The sequence below is a fragment of the Mustela putorius genome, unplaced genomic scaffold (genome assembly GCF_011764305.1).
Source record: "Mustela putorius furo isolate JIRA1106 unplaced genomic scaffold, ASM1176430v1.1 tig00000867_pilon_pilon_pilon, whole genome shotgun sequence".
Classification (NCBI taxonomy): Eukaryota; Metazoa; Chordata; class Mammalia; order Carnivora; family Mustelidae; genus Mustela; species Mustela putorius.
Window position 1 is genome coordinate 2,905,392 of NW_025421501.1, and position 24,324 is coordinate 2,929,715.

The 24,324-nt window shown below is 53.2% G+C and overlaps 1 protein-coding gene and 1 non-coding gene across 2 annotated transcripts; one reads left to right on the forward strand and one right to left on the reverse strand.

The window, feature by feature from the left end:
* Window positions 1-218: 218 nt before the first annotated feature.
* ADORA2B (adenosine A2b receptor) lies at window positions 219-21,863 on the reverse strand. The gene is made up of 2 exons (XM_004779878.3): window positions 21,393-21,863; window positions 219-1,321 (listed from the first exon to the last, which is right to left on the reverse strand). Exons 1-2 carry the CDS (start codon window positions 21,725-21,727, stop codon window positions 658-660), a joined length of 999 nt encoding a protein of 332 aa, XP_004779935.1. The 5' UTR covers window positions 21,728-21,863; the 3' UTR covers window positions 219-657.
* Window positions 11,359-11,489, forward strand: LOC123393471. The gene has a single exon (XR_006608252.1). It is a non-coding gene; the product is annotated as a small nucleolar RNA SNORA18 (small nucleolar RNA).
* Window positions 21,864-24,324: the final 2,461 nt, after the last annotated feature.

Consider the following 24,324-nt stretch of genomic DNA (forward strand, 5'->3'; position numbering starts at 1 on the left):
TGGGCTCCAGGGACGTGGCCAGACTGCAGCCTGGTGGGGATACACGTGACTACCTAAGGGCAGAAGGGGCAGGTGCCGTCTGGGAGGGGAGGGATCGCATGAACCCCGTTCTTCCTCTAGGGTGGTGTGCAGTACATGGAGAACAAGGTTCCCAAAGACTGACAGTCCACTTACGAATTCACAAGAGTAGCATTTCCCCAAATAAATACAGAAGTCTGTTAACTGAAGAATTACACTTTTAATTTTCCTGGTCACCTTCCTAGGAACAAGTATTTATTTTTAGTATGTTCAACTCTTACTCTTTCACTGCCTCTACATTAAAAAAATTTTGTATTATAACAGTTCACAGTGTTTTACAGTAAAATAGTTTCATGTTCTACCATGAAAAGACGCAGACTCTTAAAAACGAAAACAGTCTTTTACAATCCAGGCCATTCGCATCATCCACACAGCAGCCAGAACGAACCAGAAATACATTTGTGAACCTTTGCAGCCAACTAATAACGTGCATATTAGCTAGATATGTGGTCACTCAAAAGAGAGGTGGCCCGTGCCCATACACAGTGTCACTGTCTTTAAAAACAGGAATCAGCCAGTGAGGTCCCGTCCCTTTGTTTATTGAGAATGTGTGCCTTCTTGAAGAGGCCGGGCCCTAGGTCATAGGCCCACATCAAGGGCTGGCTGTGCCCCTGCCTGCCCATTCCCGCTCTTGAGGACATCCGTCTGGCAGAGAATGTACCTGGAGATGATTTTGTGAAAAGTGTAGCGGAAGTCCCGGTTCCGATAGGCATAGACAACGGGATTGACCACCGAGTTGGCATGTGACAGGAGAATGGCCGTGTTCATTACCCACTTGGGCTTAGCCTTAGACTTGGCTGGCTGAAAGAAGGTGACACAGTTGATGGCATGTACTGGCAGCCAGCAGAGAGCAAAGATCCCAACGATCATGGCCAGGGACTTGGCGGCGTGGATCTCCCGCTGGATGACAGTCCTGGAGTGGTCCATCAGCTCCGTGCGCTGCAGCTGCCTGCAGGCCTCCAGGAAGATCCAGATGTAGATCACCAACATGATGAGCAGCGGGGGCAGGACGCACCCGAAGAAGTTGAAGTACACCATGTAGCTCATGGGGACCACGTTCTCAAACAGGCACCGCACGAGGCAACAGCTTGCATTTGTGGCTCCATCCCAGGGCTCCGTGCAGTTGGCGGCAGTGTTCTTACTGTTCCACCCCAGGAACGGGGTCAGTCCGATGCCAAAGGCGAGGACCCAGAGGACAGCGATGACTCTTCTCGCTCGAGTCCCAGTGACCAGACTCTTATATCTGTTCAAAAGAACAGCACCCATTATCGTCAGCGCACAGAACTGTCGCCAGAGCCCGAGACCCCACCTCTGCTTTGTTCTGTGGTCCTCATCCCAGCAACCTTTAGGGCCGCCCTCAGAGGGCAGCAGCCTTTTACCCCCAACATGAAGACCTCCAAATAGGTATGAAAGACTTCACTCTGACAAGCTCAGAGCTTCATCCTTGAATTCCAAGCTCAGCTCTGCTGAGTGACAGATCCTGGTCAGTAAGAACAAGTGAAGTCTTCAGGGGCGCTTTCTTTTTTAACAGCGTTTTTAAAAGTGTTTTATTTATTTATTTGACAGACAGAGATCACAAGTAGGCAGAGAGGCAGTCAGAGAGAGAGGAGGAAGCAGGCTCCCCGCTGAGCAGAGAGCCCGATGTAGGGCTCGATCCCAGGACCCTGGGATCATGACCTGAGCCTAAGGCAGAGGCCCTAACCCACTGAGCCACCCAGGCGCCCCTTTGGGGGGCACTTTCTAACGACCCACATCCCAAGCTGTGAGTCTAGGTCTTCTGTAAGGCACTGTTCTAGGTGCCGAACCAGCGAACAGAACACCCAAGATCCCTGCTTAGAAAGCACTTACATTCTAGTAGGGGGAGACCAGAGATCCCAAACCACAAATCTGCTAGTAAATTATACAGTGAGCTATCAGGAGAGGTGTAGAATGAAAAAAGAAAAAGCAGATATGGAAGACCAGGACTGGCAGGAACTGGAGTTTTCAATTAGTCAGTCAAAGGAGGTTTCACCGATCTGATGAGACTTGAACAAAAGCCTGAGGAGGTGAGCATCCGAGCCCCCAGGGGCCCAGCAGCACTACCGGGCCACCCTGGGCAAGAATCCTGGCCTCCCCCACACACAGAGAGGTCTGTCTCCGACTGTACCAACAGTCAGCTCTGGAAACTGCCGGAGAACAAGAAGACATCTGTCAACGTCCCTCTCTCTGCTAGCAGCGAAGCTGATAAAGATGGGAAAATACTGTAGCAAATATTAAGTAACTCTGGTAGTTTTGAAACTTGGAATCTTGTTAAAAATTGCGAGAAATGTAATGTAGACATTTTCCCATAAACTAGTCCATATATGATTTATAGCAAAGCTATCAGGCTTGCTGTTAATAACTGGTCCATAGTATGTATTCAATGTCAGAGTAAATGAGAGAAAATCTTTCCTTAACACCTCTGGGAAGAAAACGGGGAAATAATTTGATACATGTTACCTGAAGACCTGCCTCTCCAGTGTCCAGTTTCCCACACCTGAGGTAGAAAGCCCAGACTCTGCTCGGGCCCACAGCACCCCGCGGCCCCAGCCCCACCCAGCCAGGGCCTGCCGGGGCTCCCCAAGGGCTCCCGCCACTCTCCACAGAGGATAAATACCTGTTCCTGTTTGAAGGGTCACAGCCTTTCCGGATCACCTCTCAGGCTCAGGTGGCCACTCACTCCCTCTCCCTGGCCCCAGACACACACCTGGCACAGAGCTTATTTATCTATGCCGGTGGTTTCCCCTCCACTAGAAGGTCAGCCTCAAGGACCGGCACTTTGTCCCTTTGGCACCTTTGGCACCGCAGGACCTGGCGCATATCTGGTAGGTTCTTAATGATCTGGTCATTATGAATGCATTCCTTATTTGTTATCTGACTTGTTACCCAATGGCTTTAAAAGAAGAGCACTTACTAGGAACACCTAAGGCCAGGGGCCTGGACTGGAAGGAGAACGGGCCCAGATTGCTACAGAAGCTCACAGAGTTCTTGCCTCATGACAGCCACCCCTGATCCTTTCTCCCCCTGTGACAGCCGCTCTCCACAAGGGGCAGCGCGGTCGTGGGGCCTTTACTACGAATGGCCCGCTGGACTCCACTGCTCGCTAAATTTCCCTGGGCCGCTAAATCCATCTATTTCTAAATCCTTTCTGTTTCCCCCCCTCATTCGGGAACACACAGCCATTCCTTTAAAAAGAAAATGTTCCTGCTGCCCATCACTCCGTCGGAGAATGCGTCAGGAGGCCCAGCCAGCCTCCCTCAAAGCCAAGCACTTAGAGTCACAGGAATCCAGATCTACGAGGCCGCTTCAACAGCCTGCCCTTTCTGTCCTGTCGTTCACAGGATTCAGCTGTATTTAATTGTGTGCACTTGAATACTGGCCAGTGTGGGGCCGGGGCGAACCGTATTTGGTGTAAGCAAGTTCTCTGGTGTGGATATAGGAGGTGGTTCTGGCCAATGAGACGAAAGGAAGCATGGTAGGGTACTTCCAGGAAAGATGTTCCTTCTTGATAAAATGAGAGAGAACCCATGAGGAGGTCTCTTCTCGCCACCCATCCCCTTGTGCTTTTGATGCTCCCGTCGGAGGCCCTGATGCCTAGAGCTGTGGCAACCATCTAGTGACCATGAGGGGCTAGCCTGGAGACAAAGCAACAGCCAAGCAGAAGGAAGGAAAGGGCCGGGTCTTTGACCACCTTTCTGAACCCTGCACCAACCGTAGAACCATCATGGCTCCACATTCAAGTTCAAGAGATCATTAAATGTCTTGACTGCTTAAGCCACCGTTCATCCCAGAGCGAAAAGCATACAACTTGGAAGGGAGTTTTCTCTCTCCTAATCAAAGCTCCCTTATTTTACAAATGAGGACACAGAGATACAAAGCTTTGAGGAACCAAAGCAATGTAAGACCCAGAGACCCAAGCTGGGTCGGGACTCCCAGGCCAATGCTCCCTGCACCATACTATGCTGAGGCTTATTTTACGTGACTTTTTTTTTTAAAGCAACATTAGACACTGGACATGGAGGGATGACGGGTGGGCTTCCCACCAGAGTCCAGAACAACAGCAGGAATCCACCTACATCTGAACTCAGAACCGCTGGATCCTGCACATGTGAAAAACCACTTTTATGCTCCATGGACTTAGATAAAGCAGATGATTCCATCTGGGGAGCAGCCGGTCGCCCCTTTGTGAGCCCCCAAACACAGCTTCTCTCCCTCCTGGCTAACTATCTCACTCAGAGCCCTTCCTACAGCTCGGGCGCTCCGCTAGTCACGCGGAACATAATCACAGCCCTCCTGGGTTGTAAAGCGAGCGAAGGAGAAAGTCAACAAGTAGACACACAAACGTGTCATTACAAATCAGGGGGATTTTGGCCAAACCAAAATGAATAGGGAGCAGATCAGAGGGAAAACAGGAAGGCTCGGGACAGAGGATGCTGGGGAAGGCCTCTTGGGCAGAGCAAGGCGCAAAAGGAGTAAAAAATTTGAAGAGTGGGGACGAGAGCATTCTAGTCCGAGCAGCATGGTAAGACTTGCAGACAGGGGGCGCCTGGGTGGCTCAGTGGGTTAAGCCGCTGCCTTCGGCTCAGGTCATGATCTCAGGGTTCTGGGATCGAGTCCCGCATCGGACTCTGCTCAGCAGGGAGCCTGCTTCCTCCTCTCTGCCTGCCTCTCTGCCTACTTGTGATCTCTCTTTGTCAAATAAATAAATAAAAATCTTTAAAAAAAAAAAAAAAAAAAGACTTGCAGACAGGAAGGGATTTTCCTTTCCTAAAGAAGGGAAAGGAAGACCCCTAAGACAAGGCAGGGGCCGGCTCATAGGCCATGGGAAGGAATCTAGATTCTGATAATCCAAGTGCACTGGGAAACTTGAAGTTGTATTTTAAGCAACGGAATGGTGCTGACTTAGGTTTTGTGAAGTTCACAGTATGGAGACTGAATTTTAGGGAACCAAGAAGAAACGCAGATCAGTTAGGAAACTCTTGGTGGCTCATTCAAGAGAAAACGGTGACGTGGATCAGGTGACAACGAAGACGGTGCCAACAGATCTGCCCTCTGAGGGAGAACCAGCTGGTCCTGAAAATGGACTGGATGTAGGAAGATGAGAACGGAGGATGGTTCCTAGGGTTTGTCCCATCCCACACGCGCATGCCTTATACTGAAACAGTATCGAGGGGATTAAGAGCAAGACAATGGATGTCAGTATCCTAATGACAACGATCCCGAGAGAGAAGATGTAGAAAAAAGACGAAACTATTAAAGCGGCTGAGAATCTGGGGAGGTTGGAGGATGTGGCCCAGGGTGCGTGCGGGGGACATGCCGCTGTGGCAGAGAGAAGGAGAACAGGGCCAGGGCAGGAGGGGCAGGGCTGGGCGGCTACAAGACCTTTAAGAGCTGCGGTCACTCGGCCACGGAAGAAAAGCTGTCCTCTGCGGGGGCGAGGCATGGGGGCGCTGGAGGTCTCACCGAGCAGAAAGGAGCTTGCTAGAAATATGTGGTGGGATGACGGCCTCTGTGGTCTTGACAGGGTAACAGAACAGCCTCCGTTTAGGACGAGGTGCAGGCTGACCCGTGCAAGTGTGAGGCCGAGGGGGAGTCAGCAAGTTGCACAGGAAGGTAGACCAGGATGCAGATTCCCGGGCTCGGCAGCTGGGTGCGGGGCAGTGTGTCTGGACGAGGGGAACATCGAAGGTTCATGTCTTTTGCAGGAGGGAACAGGATGCTATTCTGGAAAGGACAGTGGGGAGACCCAAGAGAAAAGCACTTGAGCCCGAGTCCCCACCCAAGGTCCCAGGTGTAAGCAGAAATAAGGGAAACCATGTCCTTGGGGGGCCGCCTTAGTCAAGGCCAGGTGGCCGAGGGAACGTCCGGAGAAGAGGTAAGAGAAGAGCCAGGGATCTGGCAGTGGCCCAGGGAATGGAGAGCTTGGGAAGAAGAGGCGGGACTGGGTCCAGTCAGTCAGGGAATGTACAGAGCACTGCAGGGTTGAGAATTTGTGGAATTATTCTGAGGCCCTAAAATACTCAGCTAAAGTGGAGAGTAAAGCCACATCTCCATTTCATCTTTAATATACCAAGAGTACTTGCAATTTTTTTTCTGAAGATTTTATTTTTTATTTATTTGGCAGAGCATGAACAGGGGGACCAGCAGAAGGAGAGGGAGAAGCAAGCTCCCTACTGAGCAGGGAGCCCAATGCGGGGCTTGATCCCAGGACCCTGGGATCATGACCTGAGCTGCAGGCAGATGCCCAACAGACTGGGCCACCCGGACGCCCTGAGTACTTAACACTTTAAAACTTTCTTCATCTAAAACAAGGTTTCTTCCCTCATTTCCCCCAACTAGTAGATCCTTTCCCTCTCAGGCGGACTTTGAACCCCATGAGCAATGTTCTGGAGTCCTGCACCTGCAGACCTGCTCCCTCAGCCCTGACACTGAGCCTGTGCTGCTGAAACCTCCTCCAGGCAGCCTACCCATCATGCTCAGACCGTGGCTCTCAGGTCACAGCTGGACCCACTCCAGTTTACTGACATGGCAACCGAGGCTCAGAGAGCTTGTTATTGGCCTGCTGCCCTGAACTGCAGTCAGGACACAAACTCTATCCAACCTGACTCCGGTTTTGCCAAAAGTAGTCATTTTCCAGTTTGAGACCAGATGGCTCGTCTCACCAGTCCCGGCTCCCGCCTCTGCCAGTCACTCAGCCACAGGCCCACTTCGGGGGCAGCCAGCCACGGCTCCACGGCTTCTCTTTCTTCCCTGGACATGTCTGCCCTCGCCGGAGCTGCCACATGGCTCCGGGCATGGCAGCATGGAGACTTCCTTTGCTCTGCAGGAGGAACAGCCAGACCCACGAGAAGGCTCCAAAGAAAAAAGCACGTTTAGCACAGGCACTCCAGCGCCATTGTGGCACATGGTGTCCATGAGACCCATGCCTGGGTGCAGGCCCCGGGGGGAGACAGTCATGGATGCTGGAGAGAGCCGACAGGTGTCCCCGCCCTGAGCAGGATGTTCCCAGGGATGACCCCTGGGCTCCCTGGCATCTCACGAAGTTTCTAGTGATCTCCTCCCCTGACTTCTCCCCTCCTACTTCAGCTATTGCGGCCCTTCATTTTCCAGAATGCCTGCCTGTTCCCTGGCCCCTCCGGCCTGCGGAGCCCATGCTTTCATCCCTCTACACCAGGGTCTCCCACAACATCCTCAACATGTGCATGCGTGTGTCCCCAAAACATTCCCGAAAGGCAGGGGTCAAGTTTTTGCCTCCATCTGCCCCTATGCCAGTCTCTGCCTGGCTGTGGGGGGCACCGAGCACAAGAGTAAGGCCAAGGAAGATGGACATCGGCCCCAAAAGTGGGAGGTGTCAGTAAAATGCAGCGACAACTGAAGGAAGCGTGAGCAGCTTTTTTATTCCAAACAAGCAGGAGCGATTCTCTCCCACACAAAAGGCGTGTTCTGGGAAAGGCCACGCTCTGGAAAGCGGCTATGCTGCTCTGCTGGGAGGGAGGCTGGGCTGTGACCCACCCATTCTCCCTTGAAGGGGCTCATTAGCTAAGGAGATTGACAGAAAATCGGTCACACGGAGGGACTCAACAAAGGGAACAGTGTGGCCACTGTTACATAATGCAAGGCAGATTCGCCAAGTTCTGTAGAACAAGGGCTGGCCTATTTCTGGGGCAGGGTCTCCTCCCTCTGCGCTGGGCCTCCCTCTGCTCAGACCAGGCCACTGCCTTCTCCGCCTCGGAAATCAGGATTCCCGGCTCCGGGGGGTGGAGATCAGCCGATGCCCTTGAGCGACTGCCCTGGGCACTGGCTGCGGGCTATACGGAGTCTGCGCTCTGGCATCTGAGAAATGGGGACAGAAGTGACTACAGAACCCATCTCCCACACTGCTGGGCTCTGAGCACAGAGAGAAGGTGTTCGGAGCACCTTATGGACCCACAGCTCTAGGGAGATGCCCATGGAGTTGTCATTGGTTCTTAAATTGTTTACTCTTTGTTTAGGGACTTTTTCCTTTATATTCTGTCCAGCTCGCAAACTACATTCCTCTGTAATATAGACATTTCTGCCTTCAAGCATGTATACGTATATACGTTATTAGGAAAACTTCGTATTCTCTAAAAGTGCCCATGAATAGTAACAGGACGTGAATCCAAAGTCGGGTTAGAACGGACCCCTCAAAACCTACAAAATGTAACCAGAGCACTAACATCTGAGAGCGCCTGGGCAGGCAGCCTGGTGGGGCTGGAGGCCACCACGATGAATATTAAAAACGCACCCAACAAATCTAGTGGAGGTTCTGGCAAAACCTGCATTAGAGCGAGGCCCGCGAAGTGCCAGAACGAGGCAGGTGAGAGCTGGTCGGAGCTGTTACAAAGCAGGGCGTGGTGCGCAGGGGGGCCCCAGCCTGGCCCCAGCCCAGGGGCGGCTTTCAGAGCAAGCAGGCCCAGGCGCAGGCACTGCTGGTTTTTTCCTTCCTCCTCGTTCCCCTTTGGGCTCCTACAACACAGCTTTCCTTTCCTGCTGAAAATTGTAAGGGTATCCCACAACCCCAAGCCCTTTCACCAGGACCGAACCACAGATGAACCCAAGCAGTCTGCACGGGGACCAGCATCCCCCACTCTTCACCCATGACACGTGCACGAGCTCCCATCATGGAGGTTCACAAGGAAACAGACTCATCGTCCTGCAGGACAGCGCCGTGCTCCCTGGGGACCCTGCGATCCCCACGGCGCCCCTTCCCCAAAACTCCCATCACTGTAATGTGCGTCTCTTTCCACCTTAACGGCAAGCCTCTGCCTCGTTCACGGCCGACTCCACAGCGCCCCCCGTGGGCCAGGAACACGAGTGCTCAGCAGGAGTCTGAACTTGGGGGAGAGACCAGAGTCCTGGTCTCTCGTCCCAAGTTCAGAGCAGGGGACACAGGAACGAGCCCTGCTTCGGCTTCAGCCCCTGGTTCATGAGAGGCCACCTTCAGAGAGGGCCATCTCCCTGCTCACGGAACCAAACGAAAAGGGTTTGTGAAAAGTCGTCATGGACAGAAAATCAGAGAATTCGAATGGCGCTGTCTGTACTAAAGAAGTAGATTCCATAGCCATTAAAGCTTCCCACGAAGAACACTGAAGACCCAGCTGACTTCACCTACGAATTCTATCAAACATCTGAGAAACACGTAAAACCATTCTTACACGAAAAGGGTAGACACCATCTGGTTCTGTGTACATGAACTTCAGGTCTATGAGCAGGAAGGTCCCTCGGTGCCCATTTGCGGTAAATATATGAAGGGTTATCTGCCTTGTCCCCACCATCTGCGACGGTCCTAGCTCTAGTGTGGGGGGCAGCCCGATGTAAGGACAATGCCTGGCCACCCGCCAGGTGACAGCGGTGGTCCCCAGAGCCTACCCTCTGGAGGAGGCCAGGACCCTCAGCAACTCTGGCTCTTGGGGCAGGGGGCGGGGTGGGAAGCAGCTCTGTCATCTACTCTAGCAGGTTCGGACATATCTGAACCCAGGGGAGATGCCCACTGCTGAATGTACAGGTGGCTGGACAGAATCCCAGTTGTCCTTTGCAGTAACCCAAGAAAAATGGAGGAAGAACGCAGGTGGCCAAAAAGAGAGCTGTCAGTACTCCCCACCAGCTTCCTATGGCCAGAAGACAGTCTACCGTGGTCTGAGGGTGATTCAAACCCACTGAGATTAAAGATGGGGACCAGGACCAGGTCTCCCAGGGGTCACCTTGGAGGCTGTTTTTTGGGGGACTCTCACATTTTGGTTTTCAGGTATCCGTGAGGACTCAGGGACAGCCTGTGGTTGCTGGGCTCCAGATTCTGATTTTCAAATGAAATAAGAGCCCCCCAAGAGAAGGGGTCCCTGCCTGAAACCAAACCAAAGAATTAAAAAAGGACCCCCATAAAGTATCCTCCCATGGCTAGGGTTGAAACATACTGCTACAGATAGCACATTAATTGTCAAAAGCATCAGCCTCTATATGGACGTCAGGAGGCACGTAACATCGGTGCATCCCCTTACTGATGATGTTAGCTTGGATCACCTCATTACAGTGGCGTCTGCCAGATTTCTCCACTGTAACCATGTGTCCCGTTGTAATTAGCAGCTATCTTGGAACAGATACTTCGAGACTACGTATCTCACTCCTCATCAGACTTTCACCAATGAGTTTGAGCAGCTATTGATGATTCTTGCCTGAACGAGTTATTACTACGGTAGTTGCCAAATGATTTGCTTAACGCAAGCATTCCTACACATTAATTAGGTGGCATTCTCCTGTAAGCAAGAGTTCCAACTCATTATTCAAAAAAGGGAATATATCCTACTTCTTCCACTGTGAGGGCCTAGAAGAAAGGACGCTCTGGTGGCAGTGAGCACACCGATCCAAATCTTGGTTTCTAAATACCATTCTCCACTGAAAGGAAGCAGGGCTCCACGGGGAAATGCCTGATTCCAAAGCCAGAAAATACAATGTGGGCTTGAAAAACCTTTCTGTCACAAAAAGTACGGAAGTACTCAAAAAAATTGAGGGCAACACTTCTAGAAGTGAACTTGAGTGGGCTCCCACTGGCTCATTTTGGGCATCAAAATGAAAAACACAAAAGGATTAGAACCCACTGAAAGAAAAAATCCCATTAAAATGTCCATTCTGATATTTTAAAAAATAATGGAGCAGAGAGAAGGTAAAACTCTTTTTTTTTTTTTTAAATGAAGGATGCCAGTTGATACAGATGGCATGAAGAGAAAGAAAACTGCCATTTTACATGGTAATAACGGACTCTGGCAAGAGTCATCGCTGGGAAAACATACACTTATAGTGATGAGCACTGGCAGACACAGCTGTAACCAAGTGATCAGAGCTGACACGCCAACTGTGGGACACATGGAGATGGCCCGCCTTCTCACGTGACAGATCCAAACGGACATAACATCAGGTAGACAGTATTTACCCAGTGAGAGCACTGGGACTTATAATAAGGCACTGGGAGTATTAGGTAAAGGAAGGAGGGGCAGTCAGGTTTTCGTTTTACAAAGACCGCCAGCAGGGCCAGGAGGGCAAGCCTGGAAGCAGAGAGACCAGACAGGAAAGTAGATTGTAGACTTGATAGCACCAAAGAGAAGTGACTGGGGAAGGATTTAAGAAACCCAAGGTCCCGGGTGGGGAGAGGGGGTGTTGCAAAATGCAACTGACAAGACCTGTTCAGTAACATCTTTCAATAAAGCTTTAAAGTTCTTTATGTTAAATAACAAAGAAAGAAAGAAAGCAGCTGAGGTCTATCCTGATGGGGCCTTCTCCAGAGACCTGCATCGCTGGGAAGGCCTCGTACAGAATACGTGTGGTCTCCGCTATTCGCAGAACTATGTGTTAGATCTGTGGGAAGGAACTACAGGACTTCAATCATTTAAAACCATGAAAGACCTAACAGTCACACTGTTTAAACCCCAGGCACTGGTGGATCCCTACAATCTGTGCAGTTCTAGGATGTGACAGTCTAGGGAGTGTCTGACATAGAGAACCAGGTAGAGCCATCTATTTTGACCCTAAACGTGACCCTGAAGTCAAGAAAGTGGGTCCCAAAGGTTACAGGTGGGGAATTTCTGAAGTACATCCATATTCAAGTGGAGATCAAAGCAGCCCAAGTGAAAGAATTGTGGACTGACAGTGACAACCGTGGACTAAACAAAAGATTCATTCATTCATTCATTCATTCGAGCGGGTGAGCATGCACAAGCAGGGGGAGGCACAGAGGGAAGGAGAAAGAACCTCAAGAAGGCTCCACATTTGGGGGAGAGCCCAACATGGGGCTCAATCCCAAGACCCCGACATCATGGCCTGAGCCAAAATTAAGAGTCGGACACGTAACCGACTGAGCCCCTTGGGTGCCCCAAAAGCTCTTTCTAAAAGGGGCTATTTTGAAGATCATGATTCCGACTTTGGAGGAACTTAGGTGACTGGCAGTGGAAGAGTCACATATAAAATTAAGTAAAATTTATTGACTAAGGATGCCTGGGTGGCTCAGTGGGTTAAGCCTCTGCCTTCGGCTTAGGTCATGATCCCAGGGTCCTGGGACTGAGTCCCATATCAGGCTTTCTGCTCAGCAGGGAGCCTGGTTCCTCCTCTCTCTCTGTCAAATAAATAAATAAAATCTTTTAAAAAAATTATTTACTTAAATTTTCTAGGAAACCTTTTCCTTTAGTTTTTCTGAAGATTTTATTTATCTGAGAGAGAGAGAGAGAGAGGGCATGAGCAGCGGGGGAGGGACAGAGGGAGAAGCAGACTCCTCACTGAGCAGGGAGCCCGATGCGGGACTCCAGGATCATGACCTGAGCCGAGAAGACAGACGCCCTGACTGAGCCACCTAGGTGTCCCTCCCCCCAATTTTTTAGTTAGAAGAAAAGAGCAGGTTTGATAGCGGTATTGAAATGAGCATTGGAAATCGAGATGTCATCTGCAGGAAGCTGCTCCAGGAAGTCTGTGGGTGGCAGGACTAGGACTGGAGCAAAACGGTCACTAAACTAAAGAAGGTGGGGTTCAGCAGGACGAGGAGCATGAATTTGTTCAGCGAGGCAGAGAGCCTGCAGAGGCAGCTGCCCTGCCAGAGGCTGGGGAACCGCACCGGGCGGGACCCCACACAAAGCCGGAGGAGCCAGGTCCAGAGCCAGCCGGAAGGGCTGCCGGCCCAGACTCCCCAGGCTCCACGCTCAGCTGCCTCCTGTACCGCTCCACCATAACGTGTGCGCTTTCCCAAAGCCCCTGCGTGTCGGGGGTCGGGGCCACCCAGCTGCCCACGAACCTCGAGGTCACCCCGGACTCCTCCCTTCTCCTCATGCCCAACATCCAACCAAGACAGCAAGGCCTCCAGAACTTGTTCCCCAAGATCCCATCTTCTCGCCCCAAGCATCTCAGTGTGTGCGGTCAACAGCTCCACCGCAATCCCACAGGCTGACCCCAGGTCCCAGCCCACCCCACCCCCACCCGCCCCACCTCTGGTCCTTGTTCAAAGACTAGGGTCCCAGGGCCCACATCTGGTTCTTAGGATTCTTTCCTGTCCTAGCCTCTTGGCGATGTGGCTTCACCTGTGATTACTCTGCCAGACCTCTTGGCAACCTTCCCCGGTACAGAAGTTCAGAGTGTACACATCTCAAGTATCTCCAGACTCTGCCTCCATCTCCACAGCCTCCACCCTGGTCATGCCTTCTTCCCTAGGGCCTACAGGACAGAAGGCAACCATGCACAATCCTGTCGCCCCCCCACCCCTCCCCCGTGCTGTCCGCCAGAGGGTCTGTTCATTTTTATTTTATTTATTTTTTTTTACAGACAGAGATCACAAGCAGACAGAGAGAGAGAGAGAGAGGAGGAAACAGGCTCCCCGCAGAGCAGAGAGCCCAACACAGGACTCGATCCCAGGACTCTGGGAGGTCACCCTGGACTCCTCCCTTCTCCTCATGCCCAATATCCAACCAAGACAGCAAGCCGAGGGGCGCGTGGGTGGCTCAGTGGGTTAAGCCACTGCCTTCGGATCAGGTCATGATCTTGGGGTCCTGGGATCAAGTCCCGCATGGGGCTCTCTGCTCAGCAGGGGGCCTGCTTCCCTTCTTCTCTGCCTGCCTCTCTGCCTGCTTGTGATCTCTCTCTGTCAAATAAATAAATAAAATCTTTAAAAAAAAAAAAAGACAGCAAGCCGAGACACAAGATACAACCCAAGCCGATGGCAGAGGCCTTCAGGTTCCAGCTTCCACTTAATTTTCACTTCTCAGAAAATCCCATTTACAAGACAGTAGAGAAACACAGAAAGAAAATAATTTGTAGCAATTCTAAAAATAGAAGTGGAGGGTGATACCCACAAACCAGAGATTTTAAGGAGTTTCTGGAAAGCAGAAGGCAGGCAGGATCATCAGGATGGGGCAGGGCCCTACATCAGAAACAGAGAGGGCCAGGAAGAGAGACGCCAACCTCGCAGCCTGCAGGTACCAGAATGGGATGTACGAGAGGAACGGAAATCAAGGGGAAAATTGCCTGTGGACCAGCTTTGGGGGCTGTTGCACTCACTTCCGGTCACTGTCCTCCCATCTCTGGACCCCCTTCGGCCTCTCCCCTCTCCCCAAGCTGCAGCGTGAGACCTCACAACAGAGGAGGGGGGCGGGAAGAGGTTCCGATGACATATACTTTGTGCCACGTGAAGGAGTCTGAACTACGTGACTCCAAAACCTTCTGAAAAAAGGTTTTTCAAAGGCAACTCAAAAATTAACCTCAAATCAAAAGTAAAAATATGAATGCTCAAATTAAAAAAAAAAAAATAGGGAATCTAGGGAGGGAAAGTCAAGGAATTCTGGCAGAGGAGACTAAAAAGCTATAGTGTTGAAAACTCGAATGCAAGAGAATTTTAATTAAGAGACAAGATCAGTCAAGGAGGGGAATTCCATGAGATTGGGAAGAAGACTTGGGTTACAACCCCCAGAAGGAAAGAACAGAGAAAGGAGGAAATAAGGAAATGATCAAGCGTTTTGGATAGTTTTCTGAGCACAGATCCTCTCCTTCTTTGGTTGGTTTATTGAGGAAGACACAAAGAAATGGAAATTTTGTTCCACGCTCATGGACTGGAAGAACAAATATTGTGAAAATGTCTACACTACCTAGAGCAATCTACACATTCAGAGCAATCCCTATCAAAATACCATCACCTTTTTTCACAGAGCTGGAACCAATAATCCTACAACTTGTATGGAACCAGAAAGGACCCTGAATAGCCACAGCTATGTTGAAAAAGAAAACCAAAGGCGAGGGCATTGCAACTCCGGACTTCAAGCTCTGTGACGAGGCCATAAGCATCAAGACAGTATGGTGCCAGCACAAAAAGAGACACAGAGATCAACGGAACAGAATACAGAGCCGAGAAATGGACCCTCAACTCTACAGTCAACTGATCTTCAACAAAGCAGGAAAGAATGTCCAATGGAAAAAAGTCTCTTCAACAAATGGTGTTGGGAAAACTGGACAGCCACAGGCAGAAGAATGAAACTGGACCATTTCCTTACACCACACACAAAAATAGACTCAAAGTGGATGAAAGACCTAAATGGGAGACAGGAATCCATCCAAATCCTGGAGCAGAACTCAGGAGCACCCTCTGTGACCTCGGCTATAGCAACTTCTTGCTAGACATGTCTCCAATGGCAAGGGAAGCAACGGCAAAAATGAACTGCTGGGACTTCATCAAGATAAAAACCTTTAGCACAGCAAAGGAAACAGTAGATAAAAACCAAGTAACAGGGACGCCTGGGTGGCTCTGTTGGTTAAGCAGCTGCCTTCGGCTCAGGTCATGATCCCAGGGTCCTGGGATCGAGTCCCACATCGGGTTCCTTGCTCGGCGGGGAGCCTGCTTCTCCCTCTGCTTCTGCCTGCCTCTTTGCCTGCCTCTCTGTCTGCCTGTGCTCGCTCGCTCGCTCTCCTTCTGTCTCTGACAAATAAATAAATAAAATAAAATAAAAAACCAAGTAACAACCAGCAGAATGGGAAAAGATATTTGCAAATGACAAATCAGATAAAAGATAAGTGTCCAAATCTATAAAGAACTTACCAAACTCAACACCCAAAGGACAAATAATCCAATCAAGAAATGGGCAGAGGACATGAACAGACATTTCTGTGAAGAAGACATCCAGATGGCCAACAGAAATGTGAAAAAGTGCTCTACATCACTCGGCATCAGGGAAATATAAATCAAAACCACAATGAGATATCATCTCACACCAGTCAGAATGACTAAAATTAACAAGTCAGGAAATGACAGATGCTGGCAAGGATGTGGAGAAAGGGGAACCCTCCTACACGGTGGGAATGCAAGCTGGTGAAAACACTCTGGAAAACAGCATGGAGGTTCCTCAAAAAGTTGAAAATAGGGCTACCCTACGACCCAGCAATAGCACTACTGGGTATTTCCCCAAAGATACAAACGTAGTGATCCAAAGGGACACGTGCATCCGAATGCTTTTAGCAGCAAATGTTCACAATAGCCAAACTGGGGACATGGGCTCAGACTCAGACAAATGTTGCACCTGCCGCTGGTTTAAAGTCACAGCTCAGGGCTGAGGAGGGTTCACAATGGCAGAGGAGCACCCAAGTCCTTCTGCCCTAGTCCCGGGTGACTTTCCCACCAGTCCTGAGAGCCATGTTCCCTTCTGTAGGTAAGAGGCTGGTCACAGGACTATGCGTGCTGCTATCCCAGAAGGGGCCCTCACCCATGGCACCTGCCGGCTTTCTGAGCGCCTTTCCTCCCATCAGACCCATCAGAGCCCTTCAGAGGATGGCTTCCCCTCTTTTTTTCTACTAAAACTTATCGGACCATCCTTTTTCTGACACCATTTCACCAGACAGCTCTGCCCATTAGCGGCATCTGCCGCCTGGGACCCTCCCCCAACACACACTCTTCATGGTCACTCACATGTGCACCCAAAATACCGGTGCCTCCCCCATGCTGGGCACTGGGCCCAGCACTGCCGCCTGGAATTAAGAACAAGCCCCTCCCGGGAGTCAAAGAGCTCATGCTCGGGGCAGAAAGAGACCATCAGCTGTGACCAGGTAAAGACCTACTTCAGGGCTTTAGAGTCCATGATAAATGCAGTCAGTGGCCAGGAGAAGCCTCTTCACACCAGGCAGGGAAACAAGCCGCCCTGTGGGACTATGGTGGGTAAGGCAGGGAGGGGACAAGCGGGGTGGCCAGAGCCACTGAGGCCACTCTGACATTTTACTCCAAGGCACCACAGCAGGGCGTCAGGCAGGGGGCCGAGGCGATCCGATTTAAGGCTCCAATCCCCCCGTCTGGCAGCATTCTGGAGAACGGCTACAGGGGAGCAGAGAGTGGATTTCAGGACATCCTCCCCTTACAGATGGCTTCCCTCCCCGCCAGAGGCCCCAAGCCACCCCAGGCTTCTCCCAGCATCCCTCGGCCATGGCTGCATCCGTCCGGGCCCCGCCTTCACGGCCTCGTCCTCCCTCTCTGTAGGTCTGTGGGTCTTCTAAGGATGCAACAGCGTTTAGGGACCACCAGAGAGATAATCCAAGAAAAAGTCCTCCTCTCAAGATTCAGGGAAAGTAATATTCATTCCTTTCCCACATGGTAATGTTCACGGGTTCTGGGACACCTTTCAGGGAGCCACCACTCAACCCACAGCCATGGCCACCACTCAACCCACAGCCTTCTGGAAGCAACAGAAGGAAGGACCAGCAGAGGAGTCTCCCATGGAATTTGTAGGTCCATTAAAAAAAAAAGGTTCTGCAAAAACACTCAGAATCCTCTGCCAGCTCCTACCCTACAGCTCGGTCAGCTAAGGGCAGCTCAGTGCCAGCCACACTGTCACCCAAGGCACAGTCTTGCTAAGACATCTTCAACAGCTACCTCCCAAACCGGCCATGGGTGGCACCGAGAAAAGGCCTCCAGGTGGCAAAGGGAACAGAGGCTGACCCCAGGGTCAGGGTCCAGGGTCAGAACAGACAGACACACCACGCCCCCTTCCCTGAGCACACCCAGGAAAACACCCTCCTTCAGCTCCGCTGGGAAAACCACTAGCCAAGACTCAACACCCCTGGAGCAGGGTTAGGAAGGCCCCCAGTCAGAGGTGAATCACAGTCACCCCCCCACCCCCACAGCTCAGCGGGGGCTGTGGCCCCAAGGGGAACAGGATTAGATTAGGGAGGAGGAAATGCTCCTGCCAGAAATGGCCAGAGGATGAAGTGCGGGGGTGGGGGGAGCAGCTGAGGGCAGACACCACCCCACATACACCCAAGCAGGGGAGCCTGCCCTCCCAGCTCAGCTGTGTGCTGCCCCCCATGACTGCACCAGGTTGGCTCCGCCGGGGCCAGCCTCAGAACTGCATGGACTTGAACTAGAGGAAGTGGCCTTTCCTGTGTGTGTGGACACCCTTCAGTCTGAAGGCCCGGGAAACCGTGCCTGGTGTGCGCAGACCTCTTCCTTTTCAAGTCCCACCAAAGTTGTCATGTTTGTGCCCAGCATCACCTTGGGGCTGCCCTTTCCCTCTGCACTGTGATCTCCGCAATGTCACTAAACACCTTGGCAACTGGATGGCAGGTGGGACCTGGGATCTCTGTGGCCCTGGGCTATGCTTACAGCGGGCTGACCGCTCAGGCCTCGCACTCAGAGCCCTGGGGCAGGGATGCTGGTAGAGCCTGCCACACCCATGACCTGGGTGGAACCAAGGGCAAGTCCGAGGACTTGCCAGTTCCCCAGTCAAAGATCTTGCCACTGGAATCTGCCCCCCTACATCGCACCCCAGAGATTCTGACTCAGTAGGGCCCAGTAGGGCCCTGTAATCCCTTTGGGCCTGCTCACAGGGGCCTTGCTCTCCAGAAGCAGGAAGTGCTAACAGCGGAGGGATCCTCCCCGCAGGACTCAGAGGAGCCCTGAAAACCTGTACACTCTCCACCCAACCAGGGTGGGGGCTGGTGCCAGGGACAGGTCAGATGCCGGAACCTTCCTGGGGCGGGAGATGAGGCTGCTGGCACACACTTCTTCCAGACCTCTGAACTCTCGTGGACCTACCAGGAGAGCAGGAAGGGGATGAGCTCTCCTCCCAACTGACCATTCCTTCACCCTACACCTGCGTCTCCCCTCCTGCCCTAGGCAAATGCAAAGGAGAAGTTAGGGGCCTACAGTTCACATTTCTTCCCCCTTAACACACCCACACCCGTTTTTTTGCAAGTCCCTGCCCAACACAAACCAGGACAAGAACTAACAGATTTCAACTTTTATGGAATTTCCTGCTCCGCGGGGTACAAGGGATTCTACCAGTAACTCCTGGTGAGCTGGGGTCTCTCTGGGCCTTAGCCTGGAGCAAAGCCAAGGGGCTTCTGTTAAAGGGGCAGCTCAGGCTGGGAGCCTGTGACTGACTGCCTGCGGCATGCAAACAGGCCCAAAGGCCATCAAGTCACCAACATGAAGACCAAGAGGCAGAAAGGGAACTCCTAAGAGGCTGTACCATGCTGTCCCAAGCCTCGGAAATCTCAGGGTTTTGTCATCTAATGGGATGCATGAGGCCTCCTGGTCCAATGCCAAGGGCAGCAGCAGGTGGAAAGGCCCAGAAACACAGATCGGACCCCAGTACAGCTGAGCAGGAGGTTCCCGTTCCCACTGAGACCCAGGACACAACCCACAACTACGAAGTTCAACATGTCTGCCCGCTTAAAAGGCTTCTAGGAGCCTTCTCCCGGCCAATGCCCTCCAACACATTTCCCTTACAACCACCAACTGACTGAAGACAGATCCTGCTTCCGGAAACGGCAATGTGCTTTCTAGCCACATCCCAAACACATATGCCGCACACAGCCCTGTAAGACAGCCTGATGGCACAGCAGGAATACGGTGCCAACTCTGAGCACCAGTCCTGGCTCCAACACTCATTCCAGACGCATCACCCTGAGCAAGACTAATCTCCCAGAGCCACCACCCCTCTTATCTATAAGAGGCAGGTACCAGTATCTACTCTCTGAATTACAGCAAGAATGAAAGGATAGGGGCACCTGGGTGGCTCAGTCATTAAGCGTCTGCCTTCAGCTCAGGTCATGATCCCAGGGTCCTGGGATCGAGGCCCATATCAGGCTCCCTACTTGGCAGGGAGCCTGCTTCTCCCTCTCCCACTCCCCCTGCTTGTGTTCCCTCTCTCTCTTTCTCTGTCAAAAATAAAGAAAATCTTTAAAAAAAATTTTTTTTTAAAGAATGAAAGAATAGGGGCACCTGGGTGGCTCAGTGGGTTAAGCCTCAGCCTTCGGCTCAGGTCATGATCCCAGGGTCCTGGGATCGAGCCCCCTATCGGGCTCTCTGCTCAGCAGAGAACCTGCTTCCCCTCCTCTCCCTGCCTGCCTCTCTGCCTACTGGTGATCTCGGTCTGTCAAATAAATAAATAAAATCTTAAAAAAAAAAAATGAAAGAATAAAAGGATAATATAAACCGCTTCTCAGACTTGGCACACAGTTGGTACCCAATAAATTCATTCCCTTCCCTCCTGCTCCCGTGACTCAGCTTCCCTTCCCAGCTCCAAAACCAAAGAGACCCAAAACTCACCCAACTCAGAAATGCCAAAAGGGCCCAGGCAGGGTAGGCAGTAAATAATATCAGTCGGCCCTGAGGTTCCTGGATACTCCTGCTCTCAAGTGCTTGACTGAATTCCATCATCAGCTACAATGGGGCGCTTCTCACCCTCCCCTGCCACACACCTATCTCTTGCTGACTGCCCCCCCCCCCCCCCCGCGCGCGCCCAATCTACATCTTTTCACTGGGCGGAAGAGACCACCCATAAATCCTCAGATTTTCTGAAATCCTGCTGCGTTTCCCCAGCCTGCTGGGACAGGGCAGTGGAAGGTAAACAAGGGTACACAATGGGCATGGTGCTCTGAGGCTGTGCGTACTGGCCAACCCGGCAGCACTCTGACTCTAAGAAAGAGTATCCAGGGGCGCCTAGGTGGCTCAGCCTCTGCCTTCGGCTCAGGTCATGATCCCAGCGTCCTGGGATGGAGCCCCACATCGGGCTCTCTGCTCAGCGGGGAGCCTGCCTCTCTACCTACCTGTGATCTCTGTCAAATAAATAAATAAAACCTTAAAAAAAAAAAAAAAAGAGTATCCGGAGGTGATTTGGGTCACCCTTCAGCATGAAGGCACGGATGTTTCTAACGTTCCCTAGCGTTAGCTGGGTCCTCCTCCCACCCCACTCTACTCCCGGGTCGGCCTGTCCCTCGTTTTCTGGCATTCTGAAGTTGGGTCTTGAGTAGTGTCCATTGTGACAATGCGAAGTCCCAGCGTCCTGGGACCTCCCCGGCCTCCCGACCTCCAGCATTCAGGGAGCGCGTTCCGCCGCTGCTCTGGACCCCAGCCTCGGTTGCGGGCGGCTCGGGGGAGGAAACCGTTTTCGCCACAGAGGAGAAGATAGCATCACCGAACCTCCTGCGCCCTGGCCCCCGACTGCCCGCTGGGGGTGGCGCTTTCCCCGAAGTTTCCTCCGCGAGCCGGCGACCGGAGACCGCACTCCGCAGAACTCCTAGAGCCGTCCCTACGCAGAGCCCCTTAAAACCACGTGCGCATCCGGGGGAGCATCCGGGGGAACCCGCCCCGGGCACCGAGAGGGTCTGGGCAGCCCGGGCGCACGTGTCTCTGGGAATGGCCGGCGTCCTCCAGGCTGGGAACCGGAGCTCGGAGCGCCCCGCGCACGCCGCCCAGCAACCGGGGCCTGGAGCTGGCGCTCCTCTGCGGGACTTCGACGGAGCCCCGGGGTCGGGGACGCCGTGCGCCTCACCTGAGCGGGACGCGGATGGCCAGATACCTGTCGACGGCCACGGCCAAGAGACTGAAGATGGAACTCTGCGTGAGCACGAGCACGAAGCAGGCGAGGAAGAGGCAGCTGTGGAAGTCGGTGCAGAAGCCCAGGCTGATGGTGATGGCAAAGGGGATGGCGAACAGCCCCACGGCCACGTCCGCCGCGGCCAGCGACACCAGGAAGTAGTTGGTGGGCGTCTGCAGCGCACTCGACGTGCCCACCGCGGCGCACACCAGCACATTGCCAGCCACCGACAGCGCGGCGATGGCCAGCTCCAGCGCCACGTACAGCGCGTCCTCTGCCTCCAGCGGCATGGCCGGGCCGACCCAGCCCCTGTGTCGCCTACCCGGGCCTCGCTGGGCGCGGGGCAGCCGCGTGGGCCCCGCCGGGCACGGCCGGAGCGCCCGCACCACGCGGCCGCCGCTCGCGTCTGACCTGCCAGGCTAGCGCGCCGGGACCCGGGATTCCGGGGGCGGGACCGCGGGGAGGCGGCGACGCCCATTGGCCGGCGCCCCCGCCCGTCTCGGACCTCTCGGCGGAGCACCGCCCCTTCTCCTGGGCGGTGGACCCCTCTGCCCCCGCGCGGGGCCACGCGGGGCTCGGCAGCGCCCGCGGGGGCAAGGGCCGTGGTCCCCAAAGCGTCGTGTGGTGGCGCTCTCCGGCAAAGTCAAGTTCCCCAACTTTCCCTTGGGCTCCAACTCCGTGGGTGTGTCCCCAGCAGTTGCACTGTCTGCCAACCGGCGCGGCGCCAGCAGAGCCCGGATCGCCCAGGAGACTGGGACCCGACTCCGCCCCGGGCACCCGCCAGTCCCCCCAACCACGCCCCAGCCGTTCCACCAACAGCTCTGGCGCATTGAGGACCTGAAGCTTTTGGGCCTCCCGCTCCCAAACCCTGAGCACCCCACCGGTCAGGCAGAGCCCGCCTTGTAAAGTGGACGACATGCCACAGCGGGCGGGGTGGGGGGAACGAGGGGCCCGAACTCAGACGTTCCCACCTGACCCATCCCTTCGGGTCGCGAAACCCCGACAGCAAGTATGGCTCTGGACCAGTGCGGCTGTGCGCCGCTCCTTCCCTGCACCCGCCAGGCTCCCCAGCTTCACCTGTTCCTCTGCGCTCTCGGCCGAGGCATGGTCCACGTCCTTCGTCCACCCCACCCCCATGCCACAGTTCCCCAGACCCTCTCTTTGCCCTTCACGCCCACCCTGGCTGAACTCAGACTCCAAAGGTGTCGCCCATGGTCCTTACACCCATATCTCCCAAGCCTACCCCGGCCCCAAGTGCCACCTGAGTGCCAGGCCTGAGCACCCCACTGCAGACTATTGAGCTCCCCAAATCCAGCAAGTCCAAAATCAAGCTCCTCTTCATCTTTGCCCCAAACCTGTGCCCTCTCCTTCTGGGACTGGGTTACTGACCTCACCACCCACCTTCTCCACTCTAGGAAGGATGCCCTCACCCTCCTTCATCCTTCCCTGCATCCAAATCAGTTGTGTTACCAATTCTGCTTCCAGAGCTTTCCGTCTCCTCTGCCCAATGCCCTGTCTCCAGCCGGTTTCTCCTCACAGGTGGTTCCCATCATCCCTCCCTCACCTCTGCCCTGGGTCCCACCAACACAATCATTCTAGAACACAGCTGGCCTTGCCATTCCCTGACCCCAAACCCTTTGCCAGCAGTCACCAGACAAGGTCGTTAAAAAAGATGGTCAGGAAACAGAAAAGATGCTTGCAAAATAATCATAAGCAAGTCACCTCCATTAGCCATTTCATGGAGGTGACTGATAAAGGGAGGAGGAATTCTTTTCGGGGTGATGAAAATATTCTAAATGTGGTGATGGCGGCACAGCTCTGTGAATATACTGAAAAACCATTGATCTGTGCACTTTAAGTGGGCGGAGTGTATGGTATGTGAATTACATCTCAGCACAGCTATAGGAACAACAGCAAAGGCCCTCAGCCTCCAACAGTCATAACCAGTGCTTTCCGTCTCTGTACTGGGCAACACATTTTCCCAAAGTATTCACAGGTGTCTTGGATGGGCGAGGTTATTATAAAGGATTCTTTTTTCCCCCTGTTTTCCAGGAGGTTTTATTACTTCTATAATGAAAAAAACAAAAACAAAAACAAAAAACAAAAGCACAAAAACCTTGATTTTATGTTAAAATATTAACATAATGCGCAAATGCCATACCCTGGCTGTTGGAAATCTGATACCACCTTCTCCACCGCACCCCGCCCCCCTCCGTTCTGGTAGCACTTGACACAAACTACTGTTACTGCATAGATGGTGAACAGGAACCTTGGAGAGATCAAGGGACTTATTTATCCAAGTGGGGGTGGGGGAGGGTGAAGGAGTCAGGGGTGGGGGCGAGAGGCTGGATCGGGGACAGCCACGCTCAGGAGAGTGGAGAAAGGAAGACTACCTGAGCAGGGAAGGCTTCAGCAGCAAGGATGGAGTGCTAGGTTGTTCTCCTGGAAGTATGGGGCACCAGCCCCCCGGGGGGGGGGGGGGAGGTGTGCTCTGAGCAGAGGGATGATGGATCGGGGCGTTATCTGGCCGCAGTAGCTGGAGAGCTGGCAAAGGGAGAGGAGACAGTAGAACAGACGCCAGCCAGTCGCTGTGAGTGCTTCCCGTCCACACTGCCTCCAGCCTCCAGGCCCTGGGCTCAGCTCCAGCATTTTCTGTGCCTGGAATCCCCAGTTCCCTTTTTTAGAGCCCAGCATCCTTCAGGAAACTTTCTCCAAATCACCCAAGCAGGAAGGGTGCCCACGCCATGCACGGCTGTGTCCCAGCCCCACCTGCGTTGCAACCTGCTGTGTTACATGTGACTGATGTCTACCTCCGGACACCCAGCGGCGGAGCCTCCCTCTTCTCTTTCCTCTCCCTACCCAACCCCCACCCAGCACAGCACCCTTC

What these genes read in the sequence shown, in the direction of transcription:
- ADORA2B (XM_004779878.3), bottom strand. Translation starts at nt 21,727, where the DNA reads ATGCCGCTGGAGGCAGAGGACGCGCTGTACGTGGCGCTGGAGCTGGCC. An exon ending in GCCATCCGCGTCCCGCTCAG is followed by an intron (nt 1,322 to 21,392) that starts GTGAGGCGCACG and finishes TCTTTTGAACAG; the next exon opens with ATATAAGAGTCTGGTCACTG.